At 36.3% G+C, this 21310-nt stretch overlaps 1 protein-coding gene across 1 annotated transcript in view; it reads right to left on the reverse strand.

Annotated features, from left to right (window-relative positions):
* The window catches only part of LOC149789942 (uncharacterized), a 34560-nt gene that overhangs the window by 11757 nt on the left and 1493 nt on the right, over nt 1-21310 (reverse strand). The window contains exon 2 of the mRNA XM_089972018.1: nt 18562-18723. Coding sequence (XP_089828144.1) covers nt 18562-18634 — 73 coding nt within the window. The 5' untranslated portion in view covers nt 18635-18723. The remainder of the gene's footprint in view (nt 1-18561; nt 18724-21310) is intronic.

The following is a 21310-nucleotide window of genomic DNA, read 5'->3' on the forward strand; positions in this document are numbered from 1 at the left end:
TCCTTGATAAAATCAACGAGATGGATTGACAAATGGACTCATTTTCGCTGAAAATCTGTCTAATTTTATAATTTTGAAAGTAACAAGGTAGTCAAACTGACTGATTTGTTAATTCTGAAGGGGTAAAGGGTAGTCAAAATCGTGTAAATCGACTGATTTGTTAATTCTGAAGGGGTAAAGGGTAGTCAAAATCGTGTAAATCTAACAAATTTCAGTGAAAAACAAATATTTTACTGAAATTTTCAGTGTAATCAGAATTATTTTTTTTTACTGAAAATCAGGCTGATTTTGTTAATTCTGATAGGTAATAAGGTAAACAAAATCGTGTAAATCGACTGATCTGATAATTCTGAAGGGGTAAATGGTAGTCAAACTGATGATTTCTTTTTACTGAAAATTGGTCAGTAACAGCACAAAAAAAATAATTTTCTGTCCTTGTCCTTGATAAAATCAACGCGAGGTGGACTGACATACTACTTTCACTTTCATTTTATCAAGGAGTCTAGCTTTCATTTTCATTACCTGAAATAATCTTTCTTAGTTGACTCACACGAGTATTAATTGTTTTCTTTGCTTCATATTCACGAGATAATTCTGATCTAATTTTTTCGATTGCACGAGATAGAGAGACAAATTCCTTTACTTCACTTTCTTTTATTGTAGCTAGCGATTGACACACTGCTGTCTGAATCTTCTTTACGAATCGATATTCAGATGGTAAAGTATATCCTCCATCTTCTTTTTTATCATGCAGTGTCTCAAAATCAGAAATAATCTTTTCACGATTTAGTTCATCAGCTCTATTTTTTTAATAGCAGAAATAGCATCATTGATATTTTCATAATTCATTATACAGTATATGTATATTTAAAAGAAAAATATTTTACACTCCTATAAACTCATATGGTGCCATATAACATCCTAGCAAGTCCAGAGGAGTGTACACTAAGGACAACACAACCCTATATGTGTCTCTAGGGTGCCTAAATGACATCCTACAGGCTCTGGGGCATACGAAACACAACCCGCTATGTGAGCCTCTAACCTGTCAAACAACAGTCTAGCAGACTCAAGAGGGCGTGTTTTCGAGGACGTCACAACACATGAGGAGGACACAACCCCTTATGTGAGTCTCTAACCTGTCAAACAACAGTCTAGTAGGCTCAAGAGGGCGTGTTTCCCAAGGACGGCACAACACATAGTATTTACATCTGTAAATTCTATGGGTGCCACCGCATCTTAGCGAGTTTACAAGGATACAGTAAACCTTAATTACGGACAGCACAACATATAAATCTTAATTAACTTAATTCCTTAGATTATCTAAGGAGGAGGACGGCACAAAGCCCATGTAAACTCCTAGGGTGCCATAGCGCAATACATTTATATTATTTACGGTAAGGTACTTATAGCAAGGACGACACAATACATATAGAACGGTACAGACAGATACGGGGTTATTTTCTACGCGCAACAGATTTTGCACACCCTCCACAAAATCAACCGCTGGAAGCGCAAAAGGCGCCCGCCACGTGTTGACATGGCGGGAATATGTGTTTATCTGTTGAGTTTCGAAAACCCTAATAAAGAATACGGACCCGATAGTATATAAGCTGGACTGATACCTAGAAATTCAATGACAGATGCGACTTATATTCTTAAGTTTTTCTTAATTATAATCGCAGAAAAAATACAGATGAACCAGAAAACCAAACGGATTCAGTAAAACATATATATCGTCTGTGAAAAAATTATTATTTATCCCAATGATCAATTACACCTGCCGGTGTTGACAGTCCATGATAAAAATCTATGGGTGGTAATCGGTGATATTTTACTTCCGTGTTTCATCGAACGTTTCCACAAAAAAAAATATTGCTTACAGCTATTCTGAAAAGACTAAACGCGAGGAAAGAATAACAACTTACCTTTGAGTCTATGAAAAACTGTAATGTGTATACAATTAAGAAAACACTCGGCTACGCAAGTATAGGTTATTAAAGGTAGCATTGTTATGCGCAGTATAGAACAAAGATAGTGAAACTAGAATTCGGTTAATCCGAACAGGAAACGAGGATAACTATGTTAACCGCGTTACATATCTTCAGTAGAGTTGTCTCCGTTAATTTACTGTATCTTTACATAAAAGAATGAGATCCAGTTTTCGTACTTGTTTGAAAAAGTTGATTTGGTTACATCTTCTTGGACACGTCGTACCCCCGCGGAGTTAATACCGAAATACTTGGCAGCTGCGGTCATTGATTGAAAAATTCTCTCTTCGCCGGTCTCTGTATTCAAAGATTGAACCGCCTTAAGAATCTTTCTGTTTTTTCCCAGCCCTTCCACGTGCAGAATTTTAGCTAGGTGTGATAACCTGTAAATTTTGAAGAGAATTATCGAGCTTGTCGTTGTTGATATGATCGATCACTAGACCGTTTTTGATCTTCCCCACGAAACATTCGAATACAAACATGTGATTGTAATAATTATTCTTCCCCAATATTAAATCTAAGATAACCAGCATTATCAACTGCACCAACTGGGTTTTTTCGCTGACTGTGTCTTACTAAACCATCATGAGATGCTTCATAATTTTTAATGGTGGGATGTCTGACAAATTCGTTTTGCTCCATTTATACATAATATTATTTCTCTAAATTATAATTTATTTTCAAATCTAGCTATATGATCTTCAGGGGATCTTATAACCTTATCAATGACCTTGACAGAATCAAGATTGTTATTTTTTTGCGCAATATCGTTTTAATTCTCTATATTTTTTACGACCACAACACGCACACAGCTGTGTTTTTCCTCTAACTCCAACATCACAGCGTAAACAACGCTGTGGACCAAGACTTCCTCGTCGCACACTTTGCAAATGTTGACCGCAGAATTCCTTCACGCAGGATTTATAAGAAGCAGTTGAAGACCCCACCATCAACCACTTACACTAATTTCTTATTTGAGTCATCGTATATATATAATATTTTTTATTTAAATACTTGTCTGAAATATAATATGGAAGAATTTGAGAGATTATCTACAATCCAGCCTTGGAAAACTTCTAGATTCGATCTTGACAGAAGAACCCCTGACTTGCGGAGGCGAACTCTGACTGATCCGACGATTAATCTCATTAATATTATCGAAAAAATAATTGATTATCTCAACGATCAAAAATATTTTATCAGAATAAAGTTTATTGTGCTAGCAGGAGCAGATTCCGCTGAGTGAATTATCCGTGACAAACGTGAGCCTTTCCTTGCTAATGGAAAAACCGCTGTTTTAAGTAAAAACTACAAGCCAGGATTACTGACTGGTATTGACAGACCAAATTATGAACGAGCGTATCCTACAACAGCGATTGTTTATGGAATTTATTAACTAAATGATAAACCCAACATTAATGGTCTTGCACCAATGAGATTTTCCAAACTGAATTGTGTAGCCGAACGAGTAATCGAACATTTTACAAATGCGATGCGTGGAAATGGGTTAACTGATTTAAGACGTAAAAAATAAATGAGTGGGCTGAATCGGTTAAGAATACCGAGCTACAATTAATGATGTTGCCGAGTTATGAAGTAAATTAAAATTTCCAATAGTAGTAAAACATGAACCGGAGAGGTTTTATACGAAGCAATGAATAAAGGAAAGGGGACACCAATTGAAATTATTGATCATAATGCTCACGCGAGGACCAGCGCAGTCACAATATTTCCACGACATCGAACTGTAAGATTTTACCCAAACTCTGGAAGAAACATGTTTGATTTTATTCACGAAATAAGCAAGAACGATCCTGTGTCAGTATGGTTATTTAAAAGTTCAGATGACGAAAATTATGATCAATTATTGCGATCTAACGGCGAATTATATCGTAAAGAATCTCGTCACGAAACGATGAAACATCTTGTGCAGAAATTTTCAAAAAATACTGGGCAATTACTAAATAATTGTTTCACAGTTCCGTCAGTTGCAGTTCACTTCGCAAGAGAGAAAAATTCGTGGAAGCCAACACGATTTGAATTTTTCGAAGACGTACAATTAAGTTTTGTGGAATACCAAGTATGACCACAAAAAGGTTATCTCGGTTGATATGGTCGCTTGTTATCCGGGAAGTTTTATTAGGAACGGGTGAGTGTCCTGGATATTTTAAAAGATTTGGACACCCCACAAACGAGATGACGCGAGTATCGATAAATGGACCACTACCTGATTTTGACCTGACCACGGTTGCTCGTATTGTCATTCGAATTCGCTGAGTGTCTTCATCCGATCTGTTATATTTAGTTTGGTAGACACTTTTCAGAAAAACGCTGGGCACCAATAGTTTTATTACGATAAATGATTGATTGTAAAATACTGATATCGTTGATTGTATGTGAGGCAATTATATCATATCGGAAGCAGGCCGAAGTTTGGTTACCATCACCTGATGATGATAGCGCCGCAAAGGATCTCGGTGGAAAAATAATTGGCAAGTTTAATCAAGGTGGAGCATATGATCACCGACGGCATTATGCACGATTAATTCTAGATGATGCTGAATATGATTTCGTAATCGCTGATGCAACGGCAAAATATATATTTGTAAGTCGAGAAAACGTTTACTTATCTGTCGGAACATGGTTGGGTACAATTGTTGGTTATATGAATGGCGAATCGCCTCAGTGTACTCATTTAAGATCTTCGATGCTCGCTTATGTGTCAATAAATTTGTTATCGATGATAACTAGATTCCCTGATACTGTAGTCAGAGTTGCAACGGATTCGTTTTATATCGATAAAAAATATACATCATTGGTAACTTGTTTTACAAACACTGATGAATCATGGGGCTCGTGGAGAATAAAACAAGAAATGTTATGTAATTATACTGAATCCGCAGATGTTACGATTAACGATATTTATCTCAGCAATCAGAATTATCGTCTGCGGCATCCGTGTATGATCCAGTATCCAGACACAAGACAGTTTATCTAAACGGCCCAGGAGGTTCTGGTAAGACGACTCGGGTGATCGAATTATTTCGACAGAATTGCGATGACATGATTGTGCTAACACCAACACACAGACTCGCGAAAGAGATGAAACAACGAGGAGTACAATCATGTACTTATCACAGCTTTCTCAGATACAACGGAGATACACGGACTCCTGACCGAATGGGAGCGAAATATATTCCAAAAATTATTATTTGGGATGAAGTGTGCACAGTACCTAAAGATACATTAAACATGTTTCTCGATTGGTTGTTATTGAAAAATACAGCTGTGATAATGTGCGGTGATCACGGTCAACCGCCACCGTATGTTAGACTATCTCCAGATGATTGGTCAAAGAATTTTGTAGATTATTACTCGGAGATAACTGATGATCACAGATCTCTTGATGCAGAATTAAGAGCATTAAAAAAATTAATCAGACTGCAACCGAATAAAATTCAGTGTGAAATAATGCGTAAAATAATTTCAGAAACTTCAATGAACGACTTTCTGCAAACATGGAACCCGAACGATTTGATAGTGGCGAGTAGAAAGATAATTCGTGATACACTTCAACAACAATTATTTATGTTACATAAAGAAAAGTTTCCGGAATTACCAGTGCCGCTGTATTATCGACCATCAGATACGCGACAGCAAAATATTGACGTTGATATACCAGGAAAGATCGAGAAACAAAATATTGTATTAAATGATGTTGTCGCAGTTGATGTCAGTATTGCTGAAGATGCATTACGCGCGGACAAATCTCCGTGGGTGTTAGGATACGCAATGACAATTCATTCATCACAGGGGTTAACTATTTCTGATACTCGAGTTTGGATCGTAGATGATCTTGTCGAATGGTCAAACCTGGTTTATCTCGCAGTGTCCAGAGTCAGAAAGATGTCTCAGCTGCGGAGAATTGTCTTGGATGCTACAGAAACCATCAATGATGTTATTGACAGCAATATAGTAAGAAAATAATTAGCCAGTTATAAACAAAGTGATAAAAAAATAATCGAGATTTGGATCTAGATGTTGAATTTATGATGACACTGAAGCTGCAGCAGAATAATCAATGTGCTAGCTGTAATTGTGTAATGTTGTGGCAGTACTCGAGGAATAATCCAAGACAATTTACCTGTAGACAGAGACGATAATCGTCGTGGTCATACATGTGACAATACGATGTTGACCTGTCTCGAGTGTAATCGACTTCGAGATGCTAGTGAAGCGATCGGGGCGGCAATTGAGTGTCTTCGGGAATTACTTGTAATTGTTCACGTGTAAATCCACGTTGAGGAGCAGTTGAATCTAGTCTGTAGATTGCAGGTCTACCCGTGGATCTTGTTATACTAGATATTTTGTATTTTAATACTCCAAATAGGATCAGTCGCTATTTTTCCCACCTTCAAGTTCACCAGGTTCATATAAATATCTTACAGTCACATTACCTAATACTGGCTGCGCTGAAATATCACGTCGTTGTACGGGTATATGTTTTTTTGCAATTGCATTAATAGGCTTCATGTTGGAAGTTCGAGTAATTTCATTATTTAGCGCAGCTACTACACTTGGCAATCTTGCAACCCAGTCGCGAGATATTTTGTCTTGATTTATTTCCTTCGCGTATTGATATCCAAATAACCCGCTGAGCAAGCGTTCGATTAAATTGTTCAACAATTGCCTGATCGCGATGAATTGCAGTATGTCCTTGTCGTATTTTGACATTATGTTGCTTCATCAGCGATGATACTGCACCCTGAAATTCTTTGCCAGGATCAACCTGTAACAGCTGTGGCCTCGTTGATAAATTCGTTTAAACTCAGAAGCTACTTCAGCAGCTGTCTTTGTTGATAACGGCTCTGCTTCCTTGTATCTACTTGCAACAACAACGACAGCTAACGCGTTTATGTATGTTTTACGACGTTTAGTATCGTGTGGTAAAAATAGAATATCCGCCTGATGAACTTCATTAGGAACGCTGACATCGAAATATGCGTACTGAATTCTTTTAGGCGGTGGCAGGTACATTTGCCATATTGCCTGTCGGGCTAACTATTTTCAGCAGTAGAACGTTCGACCCCTGCTGCTTCAGCGAGTTTACAAATCGCTGCTTTACCTTTCCAGTATCCTCTTGGGGAATAATAAATCGACTCCATTATTTCAATAATCGGACGATTAATTACCGTTTCCCAATAAAGCTAATGATTCTTTGAAATATTTACTTTTTATGGAATTTAGCGCGTGAATTAATTTCACATCTGCTATGTGTCTGTCTTGCAGATCTTTACTTTTATAAGCTACATCATGAGCGTGACACGCTTTATCAATAGCATTTATTGGATATTCACCTGGTTTTGAGTGGTCTTGATTGTCAAGTCTGATATCAAATCGAGTTCCAGGGCCACAGTAATTATATCCTGGGAGGTGTTTTTTCTCCTGGGTACTTAGCCCACGAAGTTCCTGGTAGTTTGGCTAACTGGGCGGCAATATCACCTTCTCGTTTTTCTTTTTAAAAACCAACTGTGCGGGAATACATTTAAATTTATTTTTGTACCGCATCGTTCACACTTGCCTGTAACTGCTGACCTGTTATTTTTTGTTGCTATAATTGTCAGTGTACTTGTGGGGGTACGCGCCCTGCATTTCACACTATATATATCCATATTATTTATTATATTTCTATAACATAGAGGTCACTGACTTTTCGGCGGTAAGAAAACGAGAACCGGTTAAACATCATGCTGCGCTACCAAATTCTATCCGAATGATTATCATAGGTCCGTCTGGATCTGGTAAAACGCAATTCTTACTTAATTTAATAATGAAGTGGATAACGTGGGACAAGTTGTATTTGGTAGCTCCATCGTTTGATGATCAACGATGTCACGAAGTGCTAAAGGACTTTAATGAAAACACAAAGTTGTTAAATGAAAACGGTGATGATGTTATTGAATTTATTACTGATATCGATGAAGTGCCAAGCATTGATGATATTGATCGGTTTATTAACAATTTAGTTGTGTACGATGATGTGATGTTAGATAAACAGGCAAATCCAGCTAGGATATTTTCAAGCGGTAGGCATAAAAACACAGACGTGATTAATGCAACCCAGCGGTATACACAAATAACAAAAATGATTAGAGATAATTGTAATATTCTTGCTGTGTTCAACGGAGTTGACACGCATACATTGCAAAATATTCATCGGACGTGGTGCAGCGGAGATATGAACATAATTAAGTTTAGAAATTTATTTAGTCAGGCTCAATCAACCCCGCATGGATTTATAACGATAAATTTGCATGATCCTCGAGCACGTTATCGATTCGGTCCTGATATAATTTTTAATTAATAGCAGCAACGAGGGTGAAGTCTCATACTCGGTACTCGAATTGGTAAATCCTTCGCTTCAATCATTGCGAATCTTTTTTTGCTATTTCCAGGAAGGCTTATTTTTACGAATAACGAGTGAGTCAGTTAGAGGCTCTTCGCCCTCTCTGCTGCTTCGGATCTGGTGGCGTAGTGGTTGGAGTGTCCGCCTCGGATGCGTGAGGTCGCAGGTTCGAACCCTGGCCGAGTCATACCCAAAACTTATTTTAAAAAATGATACTGACAGCTGCTTCGCTAGGTGCTAAGCATTATGAGGTTAGTGTTAGGACTGGTCGGCCTGCTGTCAGGATCATTTGATTGGGTGGGACATCATGCTACATGTCTGCGACATGATGCCCCAGTGATAGACCTCACTATAAACTGACTATTAACTGCCTCATTGCAGACATCGTAGCGATATGACTGAAAAATTGTTTTAAGCTACGTTAAAAGTCCAAATCACATACACTCACACTTTAAAATCATACATACTTACCTTCATACATACATACATACATACATACATACATACATACATACATACATACATACATACATGCATAGACAGACAGACCGAGACAGAGATAGATTGTGTGTGTGCGCTTTATTATTGATATACCACGATATGTATAAATTTTCCATTAAAAGGAAACGAGGCTTATCCTTCGGTCTTTTTACCCTTTCCATTGGTCGGTTTGATTGATTCTACTCGTACGTCGAGGAGAGCGGACTCACTTTGGGTGCGCTCTAAAACAACGGATTAACAGCTGACAATTACGCACAAGGAAAGGTACTATAGTTTTGTGTCTAGAGTGATTGTACTAGATACAGCTTCACCTTTTTTGTATTTTTGTTACTCATTTGTTACTCATATTTAACCTTAATTTTTAATTGTCATCATTATTCAATGAACCTGATTAGATTTTCTAATATTTGTGAATTCCTATGTGGGGGCAGTATACACTGAATACAACACACTGAATACAACTCACAGTATTGCTCACCGCCTTTATTCTTTAGCAATTACACAGTAATTAGTAATTTTTTTTACTAATATTAATGTGAGACTCTTCAATAACAAGACATTAAACAGTGAGTTTATCGCAGAAATATGGAAGCTGAAAACAACATGCCATTTAATATGCAACAGGAGGGAACGAAATTAAACACATATTTCAAGACCAAGGTAGAAGACCGAGTGCTTCTAGCATTCCATGCCCTAGGGTGTCAAAACTTAGACTGTGCCAATACGTCGAGCGTGCCAAGGCAGACTGAAATCCTGACCGCCCTCAAAATCGCTGGGGTAGACATTGAACAAATAGATGGCCTGCAAAAGGCAGGCTACAACAAATATGTTCTGTACCCTAAGACATTCGACACACCTCTTTTAGAGATAAATCAAATGGAAATTAAAGGGAACAAAGTCAGTATCTACAAAACTGCGCCCCTGACCAGAGAGTTAGAGGCAAAAAACGATTGATGTTTCGATCTCAGGCCTCCTCTCGAAATTGAAACAATAGAACTGACGAACAAGATTGAGAGAAAACTCAAAACAAAGGTAGTGAAATCCAAAATGGCCGCAGTCTGGGGTTTTGGCAATATAAAAACAGACGCCCGTATCGTCACTGTGGCCAAAGAAGGTACCCCTAAGATCCCAACGCTTTTCTACGTAATGGGATTTAGATTAAAAAGCTGGTACAGAGGGTGAGAAAACCATAGAAAGTGCCCCAAATGCCAACAAACAGAGCATGACCTTACAATGTACACATGCCAGCAGGCACCAGCGTAAAAAACAACAACAACAACCTATGCTAGTAAGGTAGCGGAGAACCAAAAACAAAAAAAAAAAAAAAAAAAACAGCAATAGGCATCGACACACAAATAGGGATGCTATTAACTGAAATGAGAAACGAGAAAAACAAAGGGGGAGACATAGACGGAACCACAACAAACAATGAGCTAATGTCACTCCCAGCAATAGACCTAACGGAAATAAAGGGAAACTCTCTAATCCCGGAGCAGGAGAAAATACTCAGACCGAATAAAACAGTGAACATCCAAACCCCCTTCAAGGGGCCTCCGATTACTTTGACCAACAGGTTTTCCCTTCGACATGAAGAAGAAAACTCAGTAGTAGAGGACAATTACAAAATGGAAGGTGAGGAGTCAGATGTGAGTTTGAAGCTTCTGACCTTTACTCCTTTGCCAAAAATAAGGATAAATAGAATAAACAAAAGGAAAGCCCTCTCCAGGTCGAGCTCGTCATAGGAGAGGGGCAGTAGCGACACAGAACGAGAGAGCCCTGTAACTATATATGAAATTAAACAGGACAAGACGATAGGGACAAAAAAAAACTGAGACAGGGAAATGACAACGAAGACAGCGACAGAGACAATGACAATAGCGAAAACGACAACATTACAGAAAACGAAACGGAATCGCAATTAACGGAAAACGACAATGGAAAACACCAAAGACCAAACGAGCATAAATAAGACAGAAGACAATACATCATCTAAAAATTTGGGGGGATTCAGTGCCCCCTCAAATAAACAATACAAATTAAGTAAATCGAAAAACACATATATCCAATTTGAAACTAAGTTAAAAATAACTATGTGTAACCGAAATGCGGCAACCTGAAAGGAAAATGAAAAATGGAAGGAAAAAACTTCCGCGTTTCATCTATAAATGCAAATGGGATCAACAAAGAAAAATTAACAAAACTATGCAATAAAACCAACAATGGTGTCTTGTTTATACAAGAAAAACTTAATGGTTTCACCAGCGAGTTAAAAGAATTATACGAGGATAAAATGAATCGAGTTGTGATTTTAAATGATTTTAAGGGAGAAGATGTAAGAGGAGGGGTAGCAACTTTCATAAAAAAATAAAAGGGGGGTGAATTGGAAAAGGGAAAATGAGGGGGATTGTTTTAAAGGGAGATTGATTGACATTGTAATGGAAGAAGTTCAGTTTTTAAATGTATATGTGCCAGCGAATAAATACCGCAAACAACAACTTTTGGAAAACTTATCTAAATACATGGAAAAATACACCATGGATAATTCAATTTCAGGGGCATATTTTAATTGGGTGGGGAAAAATATAGAGAGAGATGGGGAATTAACCACCAACGACATTAGGCTTAAACCAGAGTTAGAATTCTTTTAAAAAAAATATAAAATGGTAGATATACGTAGAAAATTTAAATTACTAAGGAGGGAATATACATATAATTATAAATTAAATAAAGGGAGCAAACTGGATAAATTTTATTGTACTAATGTTGAAAAAGATATATATAAAGAAGCAGGCATCAAGGACTTCAAAATTTCAGATTACAATTTAATATATCTAGAAATAACTTTAGAAAATAAACACAAATGGGGCAAAGGGAACTGGAAATTAAACAACACAATTTTAGATGAAAACAAAGGGAGGGAAATAAGGGCTGGAAAATTCACTGCTATATATAAAAAGGCGGAGGAACTGTACAACAGAGAGGAGTTAAGGAGTGGGGGTGAAAAACATGTTGAAACTCTTAAAAATAATGAGGGAAAGGGGGTAACTGACAGGAAGGAAATTTTAAAATACATCGAAGAGTTTTACATTAATTTATATACTTCACAACAAATTAATACCAATATAATAGAGGATTATTTACAAGGGATAGATTGTGAGGTGATATCATCAGAACACAAGAACTTGTGTGATGATTTCATCTCAAGCGAAGAAATTCTAAATAGCATAAATAATCTGACCAAAGGAAAATCCCCAGGTAGAGAAGGACTCACCGCGGATTTTTATATGAAATTCTGCGGTGAGTTGTCGCCCATTCTGGAAGGTTTATACAATAATATTCATTTGAGAAATGATACTATGACGGAAAGTATGAGGGAAGGGATCATAACACTTATATATATAAAGGTAAGGGAGATAGGGAAGATCTAAAAATGTGGAGGCCCATCTCCCTCCTAAATACTGATTATAAAATACCTAGTAACATTTTAGCAGAAAGAATAACAAAGGGAATGGATAGAATTATAAACATAAACCAAACGTATGGGGCCAAGGGGAGGGATGTACAAAATAATATTTTAAGCATCAAAACAATCATAGAGTGAATACAAGAATGTGGGCTAAAAGGTGCTATGGTACATTTTGACCAGGAAAAAGCATTTGACAGATTAGAACACAACTATATGCAAAAGCCTTGGAAAAATTTGGATTTGGAGAAATTTTCAAAAATGGACTAAAATCCTGTACAACAAAATAACCTCAAGAGTACAGGTAAATGGGGCGAACACGGGAAAATTCGACATACAAAGCTCAGTGAGGCAAGGATGCCCACTATCTATGATATTATACGTAATAGCGATTGAGATCGTAAGTGTAAGAATAAGACTGAGCAGTAAAATTGAAGGTATAAAAGTTCCAAATATAAAAGATGAAATCAAGATGCTATAACATGCAGATGATTGCGCTAACTTTATAAAAGACCCAAACTCCTTTAAACATCTGGAAAAAGAATTTGAAAAAGTTGGAAAAGCCTCAGGGTCAAAATCAACCACGATAAAACAGAAATTCTAAAGATAGGGAACTGGTGGGCAACCATCCCGACTGTCCCCCAACCAACTCATTAAAGAACGAGTTAAAGCACTGGGAGTCTAATTCGGGAGAAGAGACGAACATGAAAACTGTAAAAATGTGAAGAAAAAAATAGAAGAAAATGTAATTACCTGGGCACTAACGCCACAATGTATTATGGAACGGGCCCAGGTGGTCAAAACATACATGTATTCTAACAAAAATTATATTTTAAAATCTACAGAAACAGAAAATGCCACATTAAACAAAATAGACAATGATATTATTGATTTTATATGGGATTATAAAACACTGCATAAATAAAGAAACTTTATATAGAGCGAGGACAAGAGTGGGATTAGCACTACCTAATCCCACTTTAATTAAACATGCTAATATTTTAAATAGGTTTAACAGACTTAAATCTAAACCCAACTTACCATGGGAAGGGATAAACATATATTGGTACGGTTTTACCACGAGAAATAGGAGAGAGATATACCAAAATAATAAATTTTAAAAAAACTAGGAAATTTAGACTTATTAAAGAATTATTAATTAAATATCGTGATAAAACGGAGTTATGGGAAAAAGAAGAGAAAGATACATAATAATGGATTAGAGAAGAGACAAAAAGAAGGAAAAAACCAAGAGCAAAATAGAACAAGAAAATTTAGGAGTTAACTGGGAAAGGGCCTCGGGGCACAGGAGTAAACTAGGATCTCTAAAAATTCAAAGCCTCTGCTTCAAATGCATGCATAATGCATGGTTGACAGGAGATGTGGTAGTGAGACGGCACATGTTCAGAGTATCACCAAAATGTCCACTGTGTAAAAATGCCCCCTTTAGTAAGTACCACACTATGACACAATATGATAAGAAAAAGGAAGATAGAATACAATTAATTGGGGAAATATGTAAAAATGGGATATATAAAAGGGAAAGTATTTTATTTTTAGACGGGAATTTCGATAAAACCATACTCTATAAAATTACAGATTATATTATAGGAATAATAAGGGCCTGTGGGCAGATAATTGTAATAAGTAGATAACAATGAAACATTTTAATAAAGAACTGGTACATGGAGGGGAGGGAGAATATGGAGGGAAAGGCCGATGGGAGGGGGAGTTCTGGTTAGCTACCCACTCGGGGTGTGATACTGCCAGTAAGCAGGTCAGAGCCTCCAATTCATCCCTGGACCCGTACATGGAACCTACAAACCCCAGGATCCAATTCAAAATTTAAAATTTAAAATAAAAAATGAAAAAAAAATTAATTTTTTTTTTAATAATAACGTTTCTAAACCTCCAATCAGAATAGTATTAAATGGGAACCTAAAACCATTTGATTTAAAACTACATAGAAATTAAATTTATAAATCAGCAATATATTTTGGGAAATGAAATAAAAATAAAAGTACCATCTTTTCCCAAGATATATAAATGATTTAAAATTTTTAAAATGTCTTTTTAAATAAAAAAAATATTTTAAAAAAATACAATTTTACATTTGAATTAAAATATTCTTAATTTATAATATTATAATATATTCTAAATAAGAACCCATACTTATTAAATCTTCAATGGACACTTGAAAATTCAAAAGACTCTTATGATGTCATACTTTGGAAAAATAAAAAAATTACTATCTGAAATAAGGAACTATAGGGAATCCAAAACAAGCGCTCTCCGTTACGGATCACTGCCATTTCACCTCTGTCTGCGTGTTATCGAGTCTCGGATTCGGCTAATGTGGGTATGTGAGAAAGCTTGCCAGTAGCTTCTCGTGATTCGGTGATTCTTTCCGGGGTTTTCCCGGGTTCTTCCTCCACCATTAATACTGACCGCCATGCGTAGCCTATCGTGTGCTGAAAAATGGCGTTAAACCCTACAACAGACACAAATACATACAGTATTACCCCCATTGACTATCTTCCTCTTCTCTAACCCTACTTCTCCGTCACTGTATGGTCAACCGACCTACATTCTTGTAATGTCTTAAACAATTTTGGAAATTTCTAAGAAATAGTTTAAATAATTAAAGGAGGTCTAACTCGAATCAGGAGAAATACAAGGAGAATAAAGAAGTTTGGACCTTGAATCAAGCACAGCCTACCTATATATTTAAAGAACATTTTACGAGGAACGACACAGATTAACACTCGAATAAAACAATTGAATTTTTTTTCCGATCGCTAAAATTCTAAATTGAAAATAAATTAACGGATAAATAATATAAAATATATTATAATGGATTCTAAATCCAAAGAATTGAAATAAGACAACTGGGGAAAAATTCTGACTCATATTTGCTGTCTCAAACATACAGAAAATATAGCATACACACAATATAGCACTAACACAAATAGCAAACACTGAGACTTAGGGGACCTGTAGCAAAGGTCACAAAATTTTCAGGGAAGGGACTCAGAGCAAGGTGAATAAAACCAGGCTCGGACGAACAACCCCCATAGATAACACTAGGGAAAAATAAATACCCCATCAAAAATTAAAACTAAAATTTGTTATAATAAAATTCTTTTTAAATAAAAATACAATATATCTGAGGAGGAAACTTACAAACATAAAATATTTTTTATATTTTTGGGGGAAGGGGGGGCATCTATCTGGTGCCCCCCCCCCCAAAAAAAAAGAACTTGCATGACCAAACAAAACAGAGACAGTAGGTAGGGGGCACCTTTCGGATATTTTGATATTTAAAAATAATTTTGTTTTACAACCTAATTATAGGTTTAAGAAAAAACAACAGCAGCAAAAGAAATCATTGAATAAATTACAGTGTGTATGTGCCTCATGAACAAGAAAATTACCTCATAATTTCTGCAGATTATTGCAAATTTGTATCACTGCTATTATGAACATTGTAGATAAATCCAATGGAAAGTGTACACATACCTTTACAACTATCCAAGTTATAGTGGCTACTTGTTTAAGGTTCAGTTTCAAGGGTTTTGTCAAGTTTTCTCTCTCACTCCAGATTCCTGCGTACTCTGTCCTTTATGAATGAGGTGGATGGGTGGAAATTCTTAATATTTGTATCGTTATTTTCTTACGTCACTAGTGATTAATCAGTGATTAATGGAAATTGGTCACTGATCTATAGAGTTGATGACATAGAGTAGAAACAATTTTTATAAATGCCATAGGCGGATCACAATTTAATAAACAATAGCGTACACACGCACACACACGTGTGTCGCACACACGTGTGTGTGTGTGTGTGTGTGTGTGTGTGTGTGTGTGTGTGTGATATGGTCCAACCACAGGAGTCTGACGTTCTGGCTGACTATAAAACGTGTCTTCTGTGGTCCAACCGACATCGAACTGGCTGGAGTTCAAGGTGTTAAATGCGTTGATGAGCCTCGGATTGCACGACTCAAGAGTGTGCTTGACCAGTACACATTGACGGTTTGTAACCCTGGTTGATGGTTGCGCGACTGGGGTGATTATTAAATCACTAACTTCCTTCAAATGTCCAAATGATAACATGTACTATGGTGAATACAACCCATGGTTGACGGTTTGGTGGGTCGGAGATTATTCAACCTCTAACTCTACACATGTCAAAATAAAAGCATATTCTTGTACTGGATAATAACCCTGGTTGACGATGGGGTGGATAGGGCAATTACCGAACCATTGTCAAACTAATATCGTTTTTATACTGTTCATACATAAATCTAAATATTTTGATCATCGAACCATATTAGACCTAATAATAGTCGCCATTTTACCCTGTTTTGCTTATTTTATGATATTATATTTATCTTGTGGTATCATTTTATTATATCAATTAAATTAATTTATAGTTAATATTTGACGAGTATAAAATCTTAATTAATTAGTGTACATGAAATTCCCAAATTTAAGTTTTAGTCGCGAGTTTTTTCTTCACACGTGAATTCTCTTTATAATACTGGAAAATATCACCTATATCCAACACATTTCACTCAGTTCGGACGGACTTTAAATCATTCATTAGACAAATTTAAGATATGTATCTAATTTTATTAAACAATAAATTGAAAGAAATAATAATCAAATGAATTTGAAGTTATGCTATCATACACAAGACTATGTATATCATACACTGAATGTATTATACAGCATACAATAATAGAACGGCACCTCATATGATTACACGATCAATGCAGTCTTATGTTGCCATCTTGCGGACACATGCATGTGATAAATACAAATATTATTAACAACACAATTTTGAGATTTATGCCAACAAAGTAGACTATAGACTCAATTATACTGGATTTGGATGGCAGGATTTCTTTCCCGCACGATCTTCCAAAACATGTTCTTAAAGACATTAACTAGAACATTATTCCGCAATGTAAGTCTACTCAAATATGAACAAAATGAGACTCTTTGGTTTAGATGTTTGTTAGTTGAAAACATACAAATATAAAGTTTTATTCTTGTGACGTCTAATTTCCAATCTTTTAATAACGCGCATGCATAAAATCGGTATGTTTTCTTGAATCTACTTTTTGCCAGAGAGAGACAACACATCTGTTTGGGATGCTTTATCAACAAAATTGTCGTCATCGTTACCGCAGTCTTCTTTGTTTCATAATATCTATACTCCGTAAGAACAGCTTCTAGATCGAGATCATCCAAAGAAAGGTAGTCTGAACATCGTCCGTGCGAGAAAAAGAATACATAGATATTTGACCCTTTTCTTACAAAAATCCAATGCCTCTCCACAGGGCAGATATTTTAACGCTATACATAAAGGTAAATAATTCTTAAGCTCGGTAAAAACAAAACCTAGCACTGCGGTGGTAAGATTACCTACCAACAGTGACAGGAGCATGTTCATACCTGTCACCACGCAGTCACAATCGCTATCGGTCGGTTTATGTTGCATATGAATACACATTATGTAGCCACACACTATACCGAACAAATAGAGTATGTTCAGCTCTTAATCTCTTTTATATGTGTATGTATAACCATCAAGCTATATCATCCTTCAGAAAGCGAGTACAATAGAATTCATGGTGGAAGCTTACACGCATAAACAATGAAAAGACTTGCATTGTAGCTAGTTGGAATATCAAAGTACCAAAACCTGAGCTTATGATTTTACATTATTGTTGTAAGGTTACTTAGTAATTTAATATTTAGGCTTAGCCAGCTCTGATGTATTTCCCACTAGCTGTTGTATTGCTATTACACACGGTCATTCCTGTCTTTCCTTTCCAATATATTTATTAAAAGCATCTGTATGCAGAGTATGAAAATATTTACTGACAGATTCCATTAAGTATGCTCGACAATAGGTAACAACAGAGTATGAAACTAAGATCGAAATTCAAAGTATTCACTGAAATGTTCGAATAAATATGCCAGACGTATGTAACAAAGGCTATGAAAATATGAATTTATTAACTGTCATATTCCATTAGGTATGTCAGACCTTAGGAAACAAATGAGTATAAAATAGAAACTGACATTTTCCACCATGTAATGAATATAGTACAAGTATCCATATGCAGATTATGAAAATATTCATTGATAAACTCCACTGGATTTTTATATGTAACTTATGGATCACTTACTGGTCTTTTCTAGTGTCAGAGTCCCAACATTGGCAAGACTGTAACCGACTTTTTCCTCTCCTCCTGTGGCCATTTTATCTTTCTATATGATTGTAATTCAGGGTTATTGACTCCAAGTGAAGTGAGCTTTCAACCTAACACAATGCTGACACGATGACTGGACTGCAAAATATAGGCAGGAATATTCTAGTCGTATCGATGTAATATAAATAATATTTAGTTTATGAATTATTGTAAAGAGATCAACTTGCTTGTAAAATGAAATATCTATACAAATGAAATCGCGTAAACATTTTGGTCTTTAAAGAGCTTATCAAAGCTGCACTTACATACACTCTTTTCTACACGCAAAATTTAATCATCTTTAAGTTCCCTAGTCATCTTAGTGTCTTGTGATATTAGTGATATTGTGCCATCTTAGAGGTGTTGTGTAATCTTAGTGGTTTTGTGTGATCTTAGAGGTGTACTGTGATCTTAGTGGCTTTGTGTGATCTTAGAGGTGTACTCTGATCTTAGTGGCTTTGTGTGATCTTAGAGGTGTACTGTGATCTTAGTGGTTTTTTATGATCTTATAGGTGTTGTGTGATCTTAGTGGTTTTGTGTGATTTTAGAGGTATTTTGTGATCTTAGAAGTGTAGCGTGATCTTAGAGGTGTTGTGTGATATGTGATCTTGTGCCATCTTAGAGGTGTTGTGTGATCTTAATACTTTTGTGTGATCTTATAGGTGTTGTGTGATCTTAGGGGTGTTTTGTGATCTTAGTGATATTCTTCCATCCTAGAGGTGTTATGTGATTATAGAGGTGCCGTGTGATCTTAGAAGTGTTGTGTGATCCTAATGATACTGTGCCATGTTACAGGTGTTGTGTGATTTTAGAGGTTTTGTGTGAGTTGTTGTGTGATGTTCGTGGGTTTGTCTGGTCTTGGAGGTGTTGTGTGATCTTAGTGGATTTGTGCGATCTTAGTGATCTTGTGCCATATTAAAGTTGCGTTATCTTAGTGGTTTTATGTGATCATAGAGGTGTTGTGTTATCTTAGTTAATTTGTGTGATCATATAGGTGTTGTGTTATCTTAATACGTTTAGGTGACCTTAGTTATCTTGTGCCATCTTAGAGGTGTTGTGTGTTCTTAGTAGTGTTGTGTTATCGTAGTGGATTTGTGTGATCTTAGAGGTGTTGTTTGATCTTAGTGATCTTGTGCCATATTCAAGTTGTTATCTGAGTGTTTTTATGTGATCTTAGAAGTGTTGTGTGATCTTAGTTGATGTATGTGATTATAGAGGTGTTGTGTGATCTTAGTGATTTTATGTGATCTTAGTGATCTTGTGTCATCTTAGAGGTGTTGTGTGATCTTAGAGGTGTTGTGTGATCTTAGTTGATGTATGTGATTATAGAGGTGTTGTGTGATCTTAGTGGTTTTATGTGATCTTAGTGATCTTGTGCCATCTTAGAGGTGTTGTGTGATCTTAGAGGTGTTGTGTGATCTTATTGGTTTTGTGTTATCTTAGAGGTGTTGTGCGATTTTATTGGTTTTGTGTGATTTTTGAGGTGTTGTGTGATCTTAGTGATCTTGTGCCATCTTAGAGGTGTTGTGTGATCTTATTGTTGTTATGTGATCTTAGAGGTGTTGTGTGATCCTATTGGTTTTGTGTTATTTTAGGGTAGTTGTGTGATCTTAATAGCTTTGTATGGTCTTAGAGGTCTTGTGCCGTGGTAGAGGTGTTGTGTGATCTTGGTAGTTTTGTGTGATCTTAGTAGTTTTATGTGGTCTTAGAGGTGGTGGGTGATCTGATAGGTGTTGTGTGATCTTTGTGGTTTTGTGTATCCCTAGAGTTGTTGTGTGATCTTAGTTGTTTTATGTGATCTTAGAGGTGTACTGCGATCTTAGAGGTAGTATGTGACCTTAGAGGTGTTGTGTAATCTTAGTGGTGTTGTGTGATCTTAGAGGTGTAGTGTGATCTCAATGGTTTTGTGTGATCTTAGAGGTGTTGTGTGATCTAAATGGTCTTGTACATATTAATGTAGCTAATGGTTACAACGACTGGACGAAACATGGTGCCTTTGTGTTTGGGGAGGTATTGGTTAGTGTTAATAATGTAGGTGTGGAGTTATTGGTGAGTGTAAATACTGTAGACAGAGAATTAGATTTGGGAAAATACTATTGATTTGGAGTTAGTGGATGCAAATGATATGGATGGCGAGATCAGTTTAAGGGGTAAATACTGAAGTATGTGAGTTAATTAGAGGTAGGTAGATGAGGAGTTAGTGGGATCTTTAAATACAATGACTATGGAGTTAATGGTGGGTATGGATACTGTAGATGCGTAGTTAGAGGTGGAAAATACTATTGATTTGGAGTTAGTGGGTGTACATGATGTGGATGGGGAGATCAGTTTTAGAGGTAAATACTAAATTACATGAGTTAATTAGCGGTGGGTGTAAATGATGTAGATGAGGAGTTAGTGACATATGTAAATACAATGAATATGGAGATAATGGTGGTGTGTGTGTGTGTAATTTTGGATTTTTAACGTAGCTCTAACAATTTTTCAGTCATATCGCTACGACGTCTGCAGTGTGGCCCTTTATAGTGGTGTCTGTAAATAGTGTAGAGGGGTAGTTAGTGGTATGTGTAAATAGTGTTGATGGGGAGTAAGTGGTGTGTGTAAATTGTGTAGATGTGGAGTTAGTGATGAGTGTAAATAGTATAGATCGGGAGTTAGTGGTGTGTGTAAATAGTGCAGATGTATA

Source organism: Sinohyriopsis cumingii, chromosome 10, assembly GCF_028554795.1.
Source record: "Sinohyriopsis cumingii isolate HCF-2022 chromosome 10, ASM2855479v2, whole genome shotgun sequence".
In the NCBI taxonomy this organism is placed as follows: domain Eukaryota; kingdom Metazoa; phylum Mollusca; class Bivalvia; order Unionida; family Unionidae; genus Sinohyriopsis; species Sinohyriopsis cumingii.